The following is a 19,227-nucleotide window of genomic DNA, read 5'->3' as shown; positions in this document are numbered from 1 at the left end:
CAGCCCAACAAAGACCTCTTTTAGAGTGTGAACCAGTGTGAAAGCCTCAGAGGACACATCCTGTTCTCTCATGCAGAGCTCTTCTCATTGTCTCCTTTCTCTGCCCACTCCACAGCCAGCCCTGAGCAAGCCTCAAGCATATGTCCATCCAGAAGTCCCCAAGCATTGATAATATCATCTCTATGCCTATCACTGCTGGCCCCAGGGTAGGGGCGAAGGGACTTGCTCTGCCTGTTCAGTTGCCTTACACCCCTGCCAAGGAGAGCAGCCTCCTCCTTCCACATGCTCAGCTACTCCTATCCCACTCTCCGTCCACTCTCCCTCTCTCCTTTTCTGTCCCTTCCCATTCCCTAGAGAAAGAACTTAGCCACCTCCTTTCTCAAAACAAAACTACCCTCTACCCCTTCTATTTCTGAGCCTACTTCCTCTTGCTACACTAACTAGCAGTTCTTCTGCCAGACCAAGTTACGCCTGGACTCTGTATGCATGTGACCTGCCCCTCCTGCCTCAAGCTTGCGTTTCCTGCTCTAACTACCTCCCTAGTCCTGCTACCCCACACTTTCCTCCTCCAAAGCACTAGAGATGACTCCCAGATTTGTCCTCAGGCACAGGACAGTTCACGTCCCAAACTCTCTGCACTTAGCTGGAGCTTACCACTGCAGGGCCTGCTCTGCCAGCACAGCTCTGAGCTTAGCTTGGGGCAGGCTCTCACTACTCACTGGCTGCACAAATGCTGGTGACTAGGTATGCCTCTCTGTTTTCTGAGAGGTTAGCCTCTAGCTGCTTGACCACACTGCACACACAGACAGGTGGCCTTTAACAAACTGAAGATTGCCCACCATCTAAATGCCTGAGTAAGTTTCTTGACAACATGGGACAAAGTTCATGGTTTCAAGTTGCTTCCACCACAGCAGGGTGGATACAGGTGGCCTTGAACATGCCTCTCACTGCACTTACCTTCAGTTCTAGAGTGCCCAATTGCTACTCACCTTTGCACCCCGCTGCTTGGCAAGTGCTTACTGTATAGAAATGCCACTACTGGAGCTCAAAGTGATCTTAGGAAACACAGTGCACACAGTAACTCAGAAAGACTGACCTAGAGTAGCCCAGCCCCAGGGAGGGCTAAAGCCACAACCTCACAAGAGTAAACTTGTTAATGGTTCCTTCATCTCACATGTGTGCATGCCCACTGGCCTAGAAGCTGAGGGCTGTATGTGGGCCAGAACCGGAGCTTTCACTCAGCCTCATAGGTGAGCTAGGCCTGGCTCACAGTAGGGCCTCAGTAAACCTAGCTGCTTAACCCAGCACCAGCTTCCACTGCTGAGAGGCCATCTTGAAATTGCATATCCTGCTTGAGGGCTAAATACAGCCTACAAGGTGAGACCCTGAATTGGTGTTGCTTGCAAATGAGGGACTGAAGCAGCGAAGTGCCAGGCTCTGTGACTCCACTGTAAGATCAACTGATTGACTGCCAACTGTTCCTCAAGCCACTATCTCAAAGGGAGGTCCCTGGGCCACTCTCACCAGATTGGTGGGCCTGGCCTTTAAGTCTCAATCTCATTTAAGTACCAACCCCCAGAGCCACAGCTCTAAGCCCACAGTGCTGAGGCTTCCACTTTGAGATCCCCAGATGTTATAATCAAACCCCGTTTAGTGGAAACACACATTTACCAGCAAACAAATCTAAGGGGGCAGGAGCAGAGATTCCTATCGCTCTTGCTCTTTGACCACACAGGTTCCTGTTGACTAGCACCCTAGAAGTTGAGGGGGCCGAGACCTGTGTCTCACCCCTTTTCTTTCCTGGGCCCAGCCGCCATGGAAAGAAAGGGGTCCCCAAGTCCTCTTAACCCCCCAGACCCTCCTGGCTGGAGGATCTCTGATCTCTGAACTCTGTGCTGGACACCAATTCCGAATGGGCTGGGGTTGGGAAGCGTTCTCCACTACTCACCCTTGGCCGCTGGGCCCCAATGCCCGCCCCGTGGGCCACCTCGGAGCGGGAGCGCAGCGAGGGGAGGGCGGCAGCGGCCGGGTCCCTACCCCACCACACTTCAACTGACCGCACACGCGCGCTCCCTTGCAGGAAGGTCGGCCGGGTCCCTGCGCCGGGCTGGCAGGCCGGGCGCGGCCGGGCGGGGCGCTCGGCCCGGGCGCGGGTGCAGGCGCCGCACCTGGCCCACCACTCACAGGTGCGCACCGCCAGCCCCGCGCCGTGCAGCCCCGCGCCGTGTGGCCGCGCTGAGACCCCGCCCACTCCGCGAGCCCCTGGACTTTACCACCGGGGAGGGAGCCAGTGACCCGCCCCTACCCGGGCCGGGGAGGAGCTGTGGGAGGCGGAGCCCCGGGGGGAGGGCCCGGGACGCAGGGATAAGAGCCTAGAGGGCTTGCTGGCTGGAGCTGGCGTGGTGACAGCCGGTGAAGTGAATGAGTGAACGAGTGAGTGGCCAGGTCATGTCACTTGTGCTGCTGAGCCTGGTCGCACTGTGCAGAGGCGCCATGCCCCGGGAACCGGTAAGCATTGCACCCCGAGCCCTCTTCGCCCTTTCCCTAGTTCTTAGATCCTGCCTGCGCCCCACAGGCCAGCTTTTGCTTCATCGCGCCTCGAGGGACAGATCCCTGAAGACTCATCATGGCTAGCACCCCTTGGGCAATCCCAATGGACCACAGGCCTCCATCAGCCTGCTCTGCTCATGCCACCCGTGGTTGTTGACTCAGTAGTAGTCTGTGTTCACCTGGCTTCCGTTTCTTCATCGGTAGAAGGAAGGGAAGCATCTAACTCTCACGAGTATCCTCAGGAGGGCAGGTCCTGCAGAGCAGCAGCAAAGAACCTCATGGTTCAAGGCTGGTTTGACCACCTGTTGAGGCTACCTGCTTGCTTTTCTTTCTCTTGGATCATGTTAACTCTAAAAGTTAGGTTTCCTTGGGGCTGGGGATATAGCTTTCTTCCCTAGTTCCTTGAATGATCGAATCAATGTTTTGGGTCACTAGAGAGGATAAAAGCTCATCTTCAAAAGAGCCTTCAAAACCAATCCCTGCCTCTCAGGTAGTGTAGAGCAACACAGCATGGCAGGTCTTTGTTGATAGTCACAGAAAACCATGTACCATTCAAGGTGTCCTGGTATCTTCCCCAACTGTCTTTTCTCTCTTTGTTCTGAGATCCCGGATGCCTTTCCACTAAAGGAAGAATTCCTTGCCTTTGTGGCAGTTGCTGGAAGGCAAGCTTGAACTATGAGTTTGAGCTGTTGATTGGCTTCTTCCTAAAACTTATCTCATTAGTCCTTCAACAGAAACTTAGCTTCCGGTGTGATATCTTATTTGTTTAAGAAGAATATCTGATGAGATCCCTCCTGTACAATTTCACAGAGACAAAGATGATGATGATTTTATCCAAACCCAAATTACTTGCACCATCAAAATTCTTGGGCTAGAGTCATATCTCAAGTGGTAGACACCTGACTATCAAATGAGAGACAGGCCCTGAGTTTAATCCCCAGTATTGGAGAAAAAATGTTTTACCTTCTGTCTTACCAGATGTTTAGAAATGTGGAGGCTTAAAGGGAAGGGATGCTAGAACTCATGGATTTATCAATTGAGTATTGTTACTGGAGCTTGCTGCTACCTAGAATTTAAATATTTTAAGTATGTTATTCCCAAACCAAAATACTAGTGTGTGTGTGTGTGTGTGTGTGTGTGTGTGTGTGTGTGTGTGTGTGTGTATCCTAGGGCTTGAACTTAGGGCCGGAATGCTGTCTCTGAGCTTCTTTTGCTTAAGGCTAGTACTCTACCACTTGAGCCACAGCATCATTTCTAGCTTTCTCTGGGTAGTTTATTGGAGCTAAGAGTATCATGGCCTTTCCTGCTCAGGCTGGCTTTGAACCTTGATCCTCAGATTTTAGCCTCTGGAGTAGCTAGGATTACAGGCATGAGCCTCCAGCACCTGGCTAATTATTTGTTTTTAATATAAAGACATGAGCAATTTACTTCAGAGAATGTAATACTAGCCTTTCTTGTACATCAATGATAAATATTTGCTTTTTTAAAAATACAGCATGATGAAATCACAGTTGATTATGGTTGTCTAAATAGCTCGAGTGACCCCTGTAAAAAAAAGAGAAACATCGGGCTGGGGATATAGCCTAGTGGCAAGAGTGCCTGCCTCGGATACACGAGGCCCTAGGTTCGATTCCCCAGCACCACATATACAGAAAACGGCCAGAAGCGGCGCTGTGGCTCAAGTGGCAGAGTGCTAGCCTTGAGCGGGAAGAAGCCAAGGACAGTGCTCAGGCCCTGAGTCCAAGGCCCAGGACTGGCCAAAAAAAAAAAAAAAGAGAAACATGTTAAAAGTCTAGGGAAGGAACCATTGACTGCCTTCATTGCTTTTTAAAAAATACTTGGACAATCAGTCTTTAGACTGGAAAACTCAATCAAAACTCCAGATTGTTCTGAAAACCTGTAGTCAAGCATTGGAGAGGGAGTGGCAAGCAGGGCTCAGAATGGTCCTAAATCATGCCCTGCTTTTGGCAGGGAAGGCTCATACCCATAGATGAGTGAAAAACACCTTTGGTCTTCAACTGAAGCACTGGAAGATCCAGATATACTAATGTCTGATCTATGGTCCATCATAGCCTGCAATGGAGTGTAAAACTGACCTGAAAACTGGAGTAACTAAATATAAGTTTTAGTGTTAAAATTATAACAGCTTCTAAACTCTGGTGATGACTCCATGATAGAAGGCTGCACCTCCACCCGTGAGACTAGTTTCTTATAGTTTGACATTTAAAAATGTAGGGAGCACTTGTTCACCTCTATACCTGGGTAGCAACCATGGTAACAGACAGTAAAAAATGATCATAGTCATAGACTATAGAAATAACCTTAATAGTAGTAGAAATGCCATGGTAACTGTTGGGTTGGTTTACTTATGATTGAGTACTGGATTGTTTTAGCCCCTCAAGCTTGCTTAGTGGTAATGGGAAAACATGGTCGTAATTGTTAAAATAAAGTTGGTAGTAGGTCAGCCTGACCGCAATATTCTGCTTCTGTAAACAGCTTGCTTAACCCATTTGTGACTTGCTCTACCCCCTGCACTAACCACCTGCATCAGTGCTACATGACCACCTGTTGTCAATTCCTGATATCGAGGCCAGTTCCCGATATCAAAGCCAAAATAGCTAACTGAAAAGATAGATAGCCAATAGAAATAGGACAAGACTTGCTTGATAAATGTCATCCAATCAAGAATCTGCCAAGTTGGAAATACCCTGCCCCTGTTGTAATCACAATAAAAACCCTGCCTATCTGAGGGTCGGGGCTCTCAATCCAGATCCGCTGTGTCAGTGATGGTTGGGAGTCCAGGCTTGAGCTTTCAATAAAGACACTCATGCATTTGCATCGGTATCGGCTCCTTGGTGGTCTTTGGGGACCGGAAATCTGGCATAACAGGAGCAGCCTAGTTTTCTCCAAGTTGTGAAGTAGAACCAGGTCATCTTTTTGAAAGATAACTTACATATGCATCCAATGAAAAAGGATGGTGTTTTGCCTAACTTGATAACAGAATACTTGTGGTTTGTTGGCTTCAAAGTGACACTTGGTTTTTTTCTCTCCTGCAGACTATTCAGTGTGGCTCTGAAGCTGGTAGGTACGCCAGGAAATGAGTATTGGACATTATTATATTGAATCACATTTGGACATTAAGAGAGCCTAAACCTAGGAAGTGGGTCCTCAGAGACCAAGCACAGGATAAATGATTACTTTTTTTTAGTTGCTGAGGTTGAAGGTCTCAAGAACTCTGGAGGAAGAAAGAAGTGCTGGAGATGTGCTGGAGATGGGCTGGGACACAAGCAGGGCAGATCTTACCATGCATGGTGAAAAGCAATGCTTGCCACTCTGTAGACAGAAGGAGAGTCAGTGCAGGGGAGAGTGGTCCCTATGGTGGGGATCAGGAAGCAAATGTTCTATTGAAGAATTGGTGTTTGAGAAGGTGGTGTTTAAAGAATGGGTTTCTGCCCCAAAAATCGATATGGGGAAGGTGAGCTGTAGGAGAGATAGCAGCAAGCAAAGGCTGGGAGGTGGGGGAGTGTGGGGTGGGAGTAGTTAGTGTGACCAGCTGGCTGGAGGCACAGGGGAGGCAGGACTGCCCCCGCCCCCACACACACCGTCTACATACCCATGCAGCTAGAGTGATCCCAAATGCGCTGTTGGAGCAAATGGAGGTTGGAGCTAGCTTAGCTGTGTTCAGCCAGCACCCAGAAAGGCTTGGTTTACCTTAGCTGGAAGACATGATGAATTGTAAACAGAGCGAGGTCAGGGTGGACCAGGAGACTGGGCCAGGAAGAGGAGTATCATAAGGAATCTTACCTTTGCCTAGGGCCATCTCCAGAGTGGATGGTTCAACACACTCTGACCCCAGGAGACTTGAGGGACCTCCGAGTGGAACCTGTTAGAACCAGTGCTGAAGCAAAAGACAATTCCATTTTGATGAACATAAGCTGGACACTCCGGGCAGATGGTAAGTTTGCATCAATCAAATATAAGGCCTAAAGTATCTACTAAACCAGAAATGTGCAGGCTATTGGACCCATTAATTTTACTCCTAGACATATCCAACCAAGGTCCCAACATGCTTGTATTCAAAACCATTCTAGGGTGTTCATAGTAGGACTTTTCTTAACAACTGAAGCACCCAAATGCCCAACAGTGGAATGTAGTCATGAAGAGAAACACAATAGAATGATCTGTAAGTGCATATAATATGGGCCTCACAAACATAAGCAGCCAGATCCCATAGAGTTCATACTACAGTTACTCTTGTATACATACCACAGTTGTGTATGCTGCATAATATGAAGGTTAGCATCTGGGATGGTGGTTACTTTGGGCTAGGAATGACTGAAAAGAATCACAAGGGGAGCTTATGGGGTGGGGAATTCTTCACCTGTACTAGTCACACAAGTATGCAAATTTACCAAGTAATATGCTGATGATCTGCGTGTTGTTTTTTTCAGTGCATTATTCTTTGTGGAAGAAGACAGGGAGGAAGTGGAGCTGTGGCTCAAGTGGTACAGCACTAGCCTTGAGCTGAAGAGCTCAGGGAAAGTGCCCAGGCCCAGAGTTCAAGCCCCATGACCAATAAAACAAAACAAAATAAACAACAGAAAAAGAAGACAGGGAAAGAGCAGAGATAATTCCCCCAGTTAGGAAAAACACTGGCTTAAGTGAGTTATTCTTCCACTTCCCAACTGAAATCATGAAAACTGTGGCATCTGCTCTAGATTATGCTGCAAGGCACATACAAAGCAACTTATGGGTTCTTACAATGAGTCTAATGCCCGCCTTTGTGTTTAGCCCATGTCTTTCCATGGGCTAAATTCAGTTAAATGTGATGTAGTCAAAAATCAAATCTGAGCTTAGGAGCTACAGAAGGGTTCCCCTGGAACTCTGTGAGCCTTGCTCACCCCATCTGCACACTGGGTCCCACAGTTGCCTACCTCTTAGTGATGCTGTGTTTATTATCAACTGAGATAGCATGGGAAGCGTCTAACATCATGCCTGCCACATAGTAACCACTGCATAACAAAGCTGCCCACTCACGTGTCTCTGCAGCCAGCATCCGTCTGTTGAAGGCCACCAAGATCTGTATAACAGGCAAAAGCAATGTGCAGTCATATCACTGTGTGAGGTGTAATTACACAGAGGCCTTCCAGGGTCAGACCAGACCCTCTGGCGGCAAGGTAAGCACTTGGAGGCACGTGGTTGTGACTGAAAACTGGGCTTTCTGTTTGGGGAGCAATGATGTGCCCATGTTCAAATTCTGTTTTTAACCACTTCACTTCTATGACTTTCCTTCACATTTCTGGCTCAGTTGATACTTCAGGGTACACCAGAAAAGCAAGAGGGCTGAATTTATTATCCTAGCTCTAATATTTCATCTCTCTCTCTCTCTCTCTCTCTCTCTCTCTCTCTCTCTCTCTCATTCCGTGAGTTACAGTTGTGTGGGGCCCATTCGCTAAGCAGATATTGGCTATAGGCCTAAGTCCCAGCAGCAGTATAAGGGTCAAAATTACAAATGAAAAGGACAATAGGGATTGATGACTCATATCCGGAGTCCTAGCTAATCAGGAGGCTGAGATCTGGAGGATCTCAGTCTGAGGCCAGCCAGGACAGAAAAGTTGTTAGACTCCATCTCCAAAGTAATCAACAAAAAAGCAGGGCTAGAAGTGTGGCTGAAGTGGTAGAGTGCCAGCACAGCAAGCATATGACCCTGATTTCAAAACTTAGTACCAGGAAAAAAAAAAAAGGGACCCTCCCCTCCCCCAGAGACCCTATTCATGCCCCATGCAGCCTGTGGGAACAAGGCACCTTGCTTTGTCTTGCAGTGGACATTCTCCTACATAGGTTTTCCTGTGGAGTTGAGCACTCTCTACTTCATCGGTGCCCATAATATCCCCAATGCAAATATGAATGAAGATGGCCCATCTCTATCTGTCAACTTCACCTCTCCAGGTAAATTTCCTTAGTTCTTCAGTTAGTTTTTGTCTTACTGGGACATTTGCTTTGGGGTATATTAGTTGGTCCAGTGAGCCCAGGGAAGCCTGGACAAGGCTTTGGATTAACAAGGTCTGTTTCCTCATCTGTAATATACACACAATAGTAACTACTCCTAATTCAAAGAGTAATTGGGTAAAATGCAAAGCAAGTACCATGCCTGGGTGTTAGGCAGGATACTGAGCCTGGTACTGTGGCTCCCTATCAACCTTGTATTTGCGATAGCCCATTACTACAGGTGCAGAAACTAAGGTGGTAAGTGACTCACCCTGTGCTGTATACATCAGGAAAAGCAAAATTGACCTTTAAGCTTTGTTTCTCACAGCAGTGCACTGGGCTCTTCAAGTCACTTTCATTGACAGCTTTCTTGGTAAAACTGAATCTCACTTTATATATAAATATATATATTTTAATTTTGGAATGCGGACTGGGAATGTATCTTAGTGGTAGAGTGCTTGCCTAGCATGCATGAAGCCCATTCCTCAGTACCACATACACAGAAAAGGCTGGATGTGGCACTGTGGCTCAAGTGGTAGAGTGCTAGCCCTGGGCACAGAGAGGCTCAGGGACAGTGCTCAGGCTCTGAGTTCAAGCCCCAGGACTGGCAAAAAAAAATTTTGGAATGCTATTAAATTGACCTAAAAGTTGCAAAGGTAATATGAAGAGTTTTCTCTCCTGCCTAATTTTTTTTTCTGATTGCCACATTGACGAATGTAAAAGCATTGGTACATTTCTATTAAGAAAACTCCAGACTTTATTTGAATTTCTCCTGCATTTCTAGTAATGTCTTCTTTATTGCAGTTATATTTAGGTCTGTGTTTTACCTTCCTCTCCGTTGGTCTGTTTCTTGACAACCTTCCTGAAGATTGCTTCAATTTGTCTGATCTTTGTTTTATGCTTAGCTTGGGGGATATGGGTTTGGGGGCCTTATGTTTTGTCAAAAGTGTGACATCACTGTGAGGTCCATTTTTGGACCTACTAGGCTACGGGGAGGAATAGGCAATAGACTGGAAGGGGCAGGATCCATATATATTACCAATCCTTGCTTTTAAAGGATTGTGAGTTTATGAGAATCTTCTCTCAGGAGTAACTAACAGTGTTTTTGTTGTTGTTGTTCTTATTTTTGTTTGATAGTATTGAGGTATGAAAGCAAGACTTGCTTTCTAGACTGGTGCTGTACCGCTTGAGTCATGTCATGAGCCCATCAATACTGTTTTTTTTTTTATATAAAGGTTGTATTTAAATTAGACTCTGGCTACAACTCCTTGGGCAGGTGATTTTCTGTTCAAAAGTATAGAAGTAGTAGCTTGTTTAGATTTTCTCTCTCACTCACATCTAGAATATTTTGGTAGTTTGTTTTAGGTGGTATTTATATCTGTGGTGTGTGTGTGTGTGTGTGTGTGTGCGTGTGTGTGTGTGTGTGTGTGTGTTATGTATGTGCATATTCTTGTTGGAAAGGCGCATACAATAGAGATACTTTCTTTCTAAAGTGTAAAAACTTCCATTCAAATTTCCAGGCTGCCTAGACCACATAATGAAATACAAACAAAAGTGCATTGATGCAGGTAAGTAGATGCAGCATTGTGCTTAGTTATTTGAAGATACTTCTAATGTAAGCCAGCTCCACCCAGCTTGGCACAGATAAAGAACTAAAGCCTAGAGCTGGAAGGTATGAGCTAAGCTGCCCAATGAAGACAGAAACTCCTAGGGTTCTTGCCCTTCGTTTAGCATTTTGCCCACTGGGACCAGCAGCTCTCCAGGGAAGGACTCACATGAAACCACCTCCACTTTTTTGGCTAAACTAACATGCTAGCCTAAACTACATGTAACAGTGGCATAAATAGAAGGCTGGTTCTGATTGGACTGGAATCACTTGTTTTCTAACACCATGACCTTTGGTGGTAAAGACCTGAAAATCTTGTGTGATTAGCAGTCATTCAAGGTAGGAATGGTTTGTCAGTGACATAGAAGCAAGTTCCCAACCTGTGCCCTAAAAGGGGATCACCTTTTCCATGCTAGACTATTAAGTCTCCCCCTTGAACTGTGAAATAACCCGTTTATGATAATCACTCTTTAGTGCCTGATTTCCAGAGATTTGTTTACACGCCTCAGCCATTGTAGTCTTGGGGTACTATTAAGGCTAGTGGTCATTTAGATACCCTTCACCCCAAAAAGCATCTCTGTTAGACTGAGCTGTGTGCCCTGTCATTGCCAGGCAGATCTAGAGCAGGAGACCTTCCTCTCGTGCCTCCCTTTCTCAAGGGGCATCTATCTGTTGGAGTATGAATGAATTTGGGGTCAGTCCTATCATGAACTCCTAAAGTCAGCTGTGAACCAGAGCCTGCTGAAATTGTCTCCTAGGTGAGGTAGTTAATTCATGTTGTTATATACATCATGTTCCTGGAAACAAGCCTAATCCTTATTTGCAAGTCACATCAGTGAAACAACTGGCTTTTTTTTTTTTTTTTGCAGCATACCTGTCAGGGAATTCTCTAAGCTGTGGGGCGTTTGCTTCTTTGAATTCAGTAAAGCTGGCAGAAGGCTGTGATAAAAGTTCCCGGACCACAGAATGGCCTTGTGGTTGCATTTCTGCTCTTGAAGCTTCATATTCTTAGGCATGTCTCCGCCTATGCTGGGAAGAAGAAACTACTGGCCCTAGTCCTTAACTCAAAATATAGTCTGAGAATAGTAGTAGTAGAACAAGATCTGTGCTCTCTACCCTCCTTAGCTCAAGGAAGCTATTTTTGCCAAAGCAGTATGGATGTGGGAGTCCCTAAACTTCTCTTGGACAGCTGATATTTTGAGACTGTAGGCACAATACTTAAACAGTACACGTTGTAATAGAATCCCTATCTCTTAGATGTGTGCCCCCAAATTAGATTTTGTCTTTTTAAGCTTTTGGGAGGGCCAGGGACAAAATAAAGGGACTAGTTAACTAGTTAATCTGTGTGGTTCTTTCTCAACTCATAGGAAGTCTGTGGGAACCAAACATCACTGCTTGTAAGAAGAATGAGAAGATGGTTGAAGTGAATTTTACAAACAGTCCCCTTGGAGACAGATACATGATTCTTATCCAATCTAACACCAGTGTTATATTGGAGGTACTTTCCCCTTTCATTCCCTATTATTACCCTCATCTTCAACCTTCAGTTTCCTTACCTTGTTGAAGGACAATACTGACAGTTTGGGATTCTCTGAATAGGCTATTTTCTGAGAGAGCACAGAACTATCTATTGTCCCATTATGCTAGGCTGTGTGTGTGTGTGTGTGTGTGTGTGTGTGTGTGTGTGTGTGTGTGTGTGCGCGCGCGCATGCGTGCTGCTCCTGGAGCTTGAACTCGGGGCCTGGCTCTATCCCTGAGCTTCTACACTTATGGATACTGCTTTACCACTTTAAACCACAGCTCCACTGCTGGCTCTTTTCATTTTCTTTTTTCTTTTGGTGGTTAATTGGAGATAAGAGTCTCAAACCTCATGGACTCTTCTGCCTGGGCTGGCTTCAAACCGTTATCCTCAGATTTCAGCCTCCTGAGTAGGTAGGAATACAGGTATGAGCCACCAGTGCCCAGATCTTTTGATTGGTTTAACAGAAAGAAAGAAGTTCTTGTGGAAATATTAGTATATTTCATTATAAATTCAACCTAATCAAAGGTAGATATATCAGAATAGGAAGTCTCATGAAATGAAAATCAGGCAGGAGTGGCTTCTTCGTGGACTCATATCTCCTTGTTCATATGATTCTAATTCTTGACTTTTACCTACATCAGAGCAAACTAACTCGGACTTCTGTCGTCATTCCGGTGAATGGGGAAAGTGAAGGTGCTGTGGTTCAGGTGAGCTTAATGAAGTGTATGGGAAGAGAGATTGATTGGTCTTTCCATTAGGTGCTTCAGTTGCATCCTTTTTTCTATATGCACACATACCAGGCTCTGAACTGAGCCTGGGATTTTTGCTTATATGTTCAGTCATGGATGGTGCTTTACCACTTGTGCCATGCCTCTACTTCCTAGATGCTTTGCTTTAAGGATGTTGGTTCTCTCCTCTGCAGCAGCCCTGCAGCAAGCCATTTTAACAAGAACTTGTTGCTGTCTCTACAGTGGTGAGATCAGGAAATTGACCTTGAACCCATGGTCCTCTTGTATTATTGTCTGCTGCTTAAAAAAATTCATATTCCTTCTATATACTGAACAATAAGTTCTGGGCTGCAAAAGAGGATTTATTTTTTGTACCTGCTGATAAGATTTTGCTTACAAGTTAAACAAAAACATACACAATGTTAGGATGGCTGTTGACTTTCCAAGGTTCTCTTATTTCCATCTTTTTTGTCATGAACTTTCAGATCTATTCTAAAGCAGAAACGTTTTATTTCCTCAATTCTCATTTTTTTCTCTTGTCTCTCTCTCTCTCTCTCTCTCTCTCTCTCTCTCTCTCTCTCTCTGTAAGAAAACTGGTAGAGCTTTATTGAGTAAGTAAGCAAGCAAGCACACAAGCAGAAAAAAAAAAGCAGACAGTCCGGCCGAAAGGTGGGGCACACTAATAGAGAGTGTAGGTGCTCCTGAAGGGAGGGAGGGAGAGAGAGAGGGGGGGAACCTCAAGTCTCATTTTTAACTGCAAAACGAAGTTGCAGAGTATTTGAAGCTGGGTGGTTTGGGTTCTAGACCGATGTGTGAACTCTGGAGGGCAAACTGCCTGTCATTTGGGAGCCTCAGCTGAGCAAGGTGGAAATAAGTTGGACCAGTAAATATTCTGTCTTTTTAGTTTACAAGAGGATACAGGGGGTTACAGTGAGTCACAGCCATATCCAACAGTAAAAAGCTTGGGGCCTTTGTTTGTTTTTGTCAGTTGTAAGGTTTGAACTCAGGGCTTGGGTGCTATCCCTGAGCTTTATTTTACTCAAGGTAAGTGCTCTACCACTTTGAGCTACAGCTCCCCTCCCAGCTTTTGAGTGGTTAACTGGAGATAAGAGTCTCCTGGGGACTTTCCTGCCTGGGCTGGCTTCAAACTGTGATCCTCAGATATCAGCCTTCTGAGTAGCTAGGATTGTAGGCATGAGCCACCAGCATGGGGTGTGTAAAGAGGTTTTGTTCTTCATTCCTTGGAACAAGAGGATTTTTGCAGACTTGCCAGGCTAGCAGACCCTCTTTCAGGAAGCCAGACTTGTCCTGCCTGCCATAAAGCACCAGAAGCCTTAGTGATCTTTTGTCTTCAGGAAATATTTGTATGTTTGCTAGGATACAGCCCAGGCCTCCCAGAGAAGGAAGCCAGCATGTAGTAGCTTGCACAAAGTTTAGGTTTAGAACTCTAGCCTTCAGGTGTTTCAGTCTTGGGTCATAGTATTCAACAGGGGCTTTGTTATATGTTACCAAGGACAAAATGTCTATGCCAAAGCTAGAGGAAAATCTAGGAGCAGTTGCAAGGAAGTAGGAGTACTGTTGAGCCTTTGCTCTAAAGTGTGGGGAGAACTCTCTAGGCCTTTTTTTTTTTTTCCAGTTGACTCCATATTTCCATACCTGTGGCAATGATTGTATTCGACGGAAAGGAATTGTTGTGCTTTGCCCACACACAGATGTCCCCTCCCCTCCAGATAACAGTAAGTACCCAGTAGCTATCACGGGACAATCAGATGTTCATGATATGCAGAGCCCATTCAATATGTGTCTCTGGGGAACACATCTTGTCACAAGGTGACAGAAAGATAATAGTGCCCTGTAAGAATAAAGGCTTTATTTATAAAACCATGCACAATCCTTTTCAAGGAAGGAGATACAGGAAGAAAAAAAATAGTGCAAAATGGATGCTGAAAGTGCCACAGGCTCTGCTGAAAAAGTCTTGACGTACAAAGGACTTTATGTGAAAGAAGGTGAATTTCCCTGGGCTCTGAGTGACATGGACAGGCTGTGTGTTCCTATGACTTGATGTGGTTGTGCAGCCAACATTTGGATAACAAATTAGGAATACTGGCACCAGGAGACGCCCCACTGGTGCCTGAGCAGTATGTTCTGGAAAATGACTCTTTGGATTAAGAAAGATGTCAGTTCTTTTATTAGCAATGGGCAAATAAAATGTTTCCAGAACTAGACCATGGGTGGAGTCAAAAGATAGAAGGTGTTATTGTTAAGAATCTTAGACAAAAAAAAAAAGAATCTTAGACAAATGAACTAAAGACAAATGGGCTTTCTAATGATGCTTACTTCTATACAGGCACAGTGCCTGTGTGTATCATATCTGTGTGTAGCCAGTATTCCTCAAAGAAAAAGCTCCTGACAACTCTGGTTGCAACAGTGAAAATGCATGTGTGTGTTAAGGAGTAAGAAACCCAAGGGGTTTTAGAGGATGTCTCGCCACTCCCTGGGTCCCCTGTCCCCACTGAGAATCAAATGAGAGATAGATACTGGAAAAACACCATCAGCAGACTCCCTCAAGAGTTCCTAATCTTTTAAAAGAGATCTCAACTTATGTTAAGTAAAAATCTTGGTTTTGGGGCAGAAGATAAATGTGGTTGTGTTTGCTGAAGCTGCATAAGCTGTTTTCTCCAGGCAGAAGTGTGCTAGGAGGCTGGCTGCCTCTCCTCCTCTCGCTGCTGGTGGCCACGTGGGTGCTGGCTGCCGGTATCTACCTGACCTGGAAGCACGGTAAGGATCATCATTCTTTCTGGAGACTCTTGGCCATTACTCAGAGGCAGTCTTATGCTGGCATCTCCCAGGGTTAAGGCAGCATTTTTTTTTTTTTTTTTTTTTTTTTTATTATCAATTGAACATAAATTTTTTTTTTTTTACAAGGTGCTGTGCAAAGAGGGTGCAGTTACATAGTAGGGCATTGTGTACATTTCTTGTGATATCTTACAACCTGTTTTCCCATCCCTTGTCTAGGTCAGGTAGACCCATATGCAGTATACAATGTATCAAGCACATATACAGTGTTCACAGACTTGGTCTCTACTGTCTCTCCATCTCCCTTTGTTAACAGTCATATATCAGGGAGATCATGCCCCTTTGTTTTCTGTGTTCTAGGCTTGTCTCACTCAACATTATTTGTTCGAGTTCTGACCATTTCCCTGCAAATAACAATATTTCACCATTCCTAATCGCTATGTAGTATTCCATTGTGTATAAGTACCATATTTTTTGGATCCATTCATCTGTGGAGGGGCATCTGGGTTGTTTCCAAATTTTGGCTATTGTGAATTGTGCTGCGATAAACATGGAAGTACAAATGTCCTTTTGATATCTTGGGTTTTGAAGGCAGCATTTTTTTTTAAGTTTTATTTTTTGTTATAATAAAGATCATGTACAGAGGGGTTATATAAGTCGGGTAATGAGTATGTTTCTTTTTGGACAGTGTCACCCTTCTCTTGCTCTCTTCCAGTTTTTCCCTTCCATCTCCACCCACAAGTTGTAAAATTCATCAACATAGTGTCTAGTGAGTACCACTGCTGCATTTGGTCACCCTTTGTCCCTCCATTAGGGCAGCATGTATTCATTCAATGGCTTGGAGCGCTAGTGGAGAGCCTGGTGTGCTCTCTACTAGTTTAGGAGAGTGAGGACCTGCACTCCTGCTGACTATAGACCATATTTCGTTTTCACCGCTAGCTTCTCTAAGCACTAAAACAGCATACTGTATTTCACTTTATGTGAGTTCCTGCTTTTAAAAATTTGTTCTTTTAATTCATTTGAACTCTTATGCTCTCTAAGGTTCTTACCAACATTAAGTCTTCGAATACAGACTAGACGTCAGGGAATTCATGTAGACCTACAGCTAGTGAAAGATTCTGCTTTTCCCTTATCCCATGTATAGAAAATGGAATAAAAAAAATTTTTTTGAGCTGCATGGGATGTTGTAGATTCATCCCGTGTTCTTTCTAAGCTAAGAAAGTCATGTACCTTAGTAGCAAAGTGCTTGCTTAGTAAGTGCAATATCCTTGGTTTGAGCCCCAGTAGCAAAAAAGAAGAGACAACAAAAGCAAAAAATTTTAAGTAAAGGCTGGCACCAGTGGCATTTGCTTGTAATCCTAGCTACTCAGGAGGCTGGGATCTGAGGATTGTGTTTCAAGGCCAGTCCAGACAGAAAAGTTTGTGAGATTGTTCTCTCAGTTCACCAGCAAAATACCAAAAGTAGTGATGAGGTACAACTGTAGAATACCAGCGTTGAACAAAAAAGCTAAGTAAGAGCATAAGGCCAGTAGCTCATGCCTATAATCCTTGCTACTCAGGAGGCTGAGATCTGCTGTTTAAAGCCAGCCTGGGAAGGAAAGTCATGAGACTCTCATCTCTAATTAACCACAAGAAAACCAGAAGTGGCACTGTGACTCAAAGTGATAAAGTGCTAGCCTTGAGCTAAATAGCTCAAGGACAGTACCCAGGCCGAGTTCAAGCCCCACGCCCAACCAAAAAAAAAAAAAAAGCATGAGGCCCTGAGTGAGTTGTCTCAGTATTGGCATGCACTTGCCATGCAAGTACTCACACACTCTGTCTCTCTTTCTCACACAAAGCCATGTGTTCCAGGTTGATGATAGAACTACAAATTCTACCATCTACAGGTAGAGAATAGTATAGACAAATTATAGTTGTCCCAAATCAAACATGATATGCAAAGGTCAAGTGTGCATTTAGGCAGCATCTAAAAACTACACCAACCTACTCCTGGCACAGTAGCTAAAATATCAAGTTTCTATGAATTTATTTAGAAAGATAAAAGCTTGATGGAGAGGGCTGATTTAGTGACTTAATATGTCTCTCCCACACATTTAAGCTTAAGCATCCATGTGTTTCAAGTGGTGAGCTCAAAAGGACTAAGGGATATTTTTTCCTTCTACAATCACTAGGACCCTGTGATGCTTAGCTGATAGCCACTTGCCAGGGATCATTTGTTGATGATAGGTTAACTAGGGTGAATGCCTGCTGTTTGTTATTCAACTAACAAATTCTTCTCCTTTTCCTCTTCCTACAGAAAGGATCAAGATGATGTCTTTTCCCACTACCACCTCACTACTTCCTCTTGCTAAGGTTCTAGTAGTTTACCCATCTGACATATGTTTCCATCACACAGTCTGTTACTTCACTGAATTTCTTCAAAACCACTGTAGAAGTGAGGTCATCCTTGAAAAGTGGCAGAAAAAGAAAATAGCAGAGATGGGTCCCCTGCAGTGGCTTACCACTCAGAAGCAAGCATCAGATAAAGTGATCTTCCTCCTTTCCAATGTCAACACCGTCTGTGATCGGACTTGTGCCCAGAATGCGGGCGCCCCCAGGGAGAACTCTCAGGACCTGTTTCCTCTTGCCTTTAACCTTTTTTGCAGTGATCTAAGTAGCCAGACTCATCTGCACAAATATATGGTAGTCTACTTCAGAGGGACTCATATCAAAGACAATTACGATGCTCTCCATGTCTGCCCCAAATACCATCTCATGAAGGATGCCAATGCTTTCTGCACAGAACTGCTTCACGGTTCACCTCATGTATCAGTGGGGAAATGGTCACAAGCCTGCTATAGCAGGTGTTCCCCCTTGTAGCCCACCCAGAAAGAAAGGACCTCAAATCTTTTCTACTTCCCCAATTCCAGTAACAAAAGCTTTATGATACACTGAAGTTTGCTGCACAGGTTGCTTGTAGAAATGGTACAAACACAACAACTTTAGAACTGGAATAGGGAGAATAATAAATTGAGCACACATGCCTTAGGCTAGCCACTAACAAATGTTATGCTTATTGTCATGAACATTACTAACTACTGGCACATTAACTGAAATGAAACATATAGAGAACTACAAAACTAAATCAATCTTGTATCAAAAGTTTAAAATAGTTACAATTAGAAACTATAATCATTCTGGAATAAAGCATCCTCCAACCAAAACTCATCTTCTATAGCCTATGTACTGTAGGGTTCAGTTCTGTAACATTCTATGTCAATTTAGGAATATAGCAATACTCAGTAACGCAGCGGCTTCCTAGGGGAAACTCCTTTACACGTACACATCTGTTTCTAAGATTATAAAAGTAGAGAATAGCAAGCTGGCCCTATCTTGGCTGAACAGATGACCTAGTATATTATAACCACTACACACTACATTGTTTGATATTTGCATAGGATCTTGCTTGCCAAAGTCTTAGGTGACTTTTTTTTCAATTTAGAGGTGCTAAAGATCTTAAGAGTTGTACATGATACTGTGCAACTCCAGTAGTACTGTCACTGAACTGCATCTCTAGACTGTGAGAATTTTTATTTATTTTTAAAATTTAGTTATGCTGGGTGCCAATGGCTCATGTCTGTATCTCTAGCTACTCAGAAATAAATTGAGATTCAAGGTTTGAAACCAGCCCAGGCAAAAAAACTCCATGAGACTTATGTCATTAAACACCAAAAAAGCCAAAAGTGAAGTCAAGTGGTGGACTGCTAGCCTTAAGCAAAAAAGCTAAAGAACAGCAACCAGGCCCTGAGTTGAAGCCCCAGGACCATCACACACACAGATTTTATTTGTGCTGGTCCTAGGGCTTGAACACAAGGCTTCATAATCTTGCTTAGCTTCTCTGCGTAAGGCTGGGGCTCTACCATTTGAGCCATACAACTCTAGTTCTGGCTGTTTGCTGCTTAACTGGAGAGAACAGTCTCTTAGATTTGTCTGCTCGGGCTGGCTTTGAACTGTAATCTTGAGCTCTCAAACAATCCCATTTACCTGAAAACCTTGTT

General features: G+C 44.5%; 2 protein-coding genes across 5 annotated transcripts in view; one reads left to right on the top strand and one right to left on the bottom strand.

The window, feature by feature from the left end:
• The window catches only part of Chdh (choline dehydrogenase), a 32,250-nt gene extending 29,961 nt beyond the window's left edge, over positions 1–2,289 (bottom strand). Inside the window, exon 1 of the mRNA XM_048355823.1 lies at positions 1,949–2,289. The gene's annotated coding sequence lies outside the window, so the exon portion shown is untranslated. The remainder of the gene's footprint in view (positions 1–1,948) is intronic.
• Positions 784–18,423, top strand: Il17rb (interleukin 17 receptor B). Of its 4 annotated transcripts, none has more exons than XM_048355826.1 (11): positions 784–1,377; positions 5,607–5,631; positions 6,365–6,505; positions 7,600–7,727; positions 8,373–8,499; positions 10,059–10,106; positions 11,512–11,642; positions 12,308–12,373; positions 14,031–14,130; positions 15,077–15,172; positions 17,487–18,421. In XM_048355826.1, the coding sequence occupies exons 3-11, from the start codon at positions 6,382–6,384 to the stop codon at positions 18,047–18,049; spliced, it is 1,383 nt and encodes a 460-aa protein (XP_048211783.1). In that variant the 5' UTR covers positions 784–1,377; positions 5,607–5,631; positions 6,365–6,381; the 3' UTR covers positions 18,050–18,421. The 4 variants fall into 4 exon arrangements, with proteins under 4 accessions (XP_048211783.1, XP_048211784.1, XP_048211782.1 ...); XM_048355827.1 differs by lacking the exon at positions 784–1,377 and adding an exon at positions 1,401–1,450; XM_048355825.1 differs by lacking the exon at positions 784–1,377 and adding an exon at positions 2,389–2,508 and having other exon boundaries at positions 17,586–18,423.
• Positions 18,424–19,227: the final 804 nt, after the last annotated feature.

This window comes from Perognathus longimembris, chromosome 10 (genome assembly GCF_023159225.1).
Source record: "Perognathus longimembris pacificus isolate PPM17 chromosome 10, ASM2315922v1, whole genome shotgun sequence".
Lineage (NCBI taxonomy): Eukaryota > Metazoa > Chordata > Mammalia > Rodentia > Heteromyidae > Perognathus > Perognathus longimembris.
The sequence above is the reverse complement of the archived record's forward strand: the minus strand, read 5'-3'. Positions and strand labels throughout refer to the sequence as shown.

Bases quoted from the DNA above. Each gene is read 5' to 3' on its own strand.
- Il17rb (XM_048355824.1), top strand. From the start codon at position 2,422: ATGAGTGAACGAGTGAGTGGCCAGGTCATGTCACTTGTGCTGCTGAGC. The intron at 10,107-11,511 runs GTAAGTAGATGC...CTCAACTCATAG, and splicing joins ACAAAAGTGCATTGATGCAG to GAAGTCTGTGGGAACCAAAC. The intron at 12,374-14,030 runs GTGAGCTTAATG...TTTTTTTTCCAG, and splicing joins GTGAAGGTGCTGTGGTTCAG to TTGACTCCATATTTCCATAC.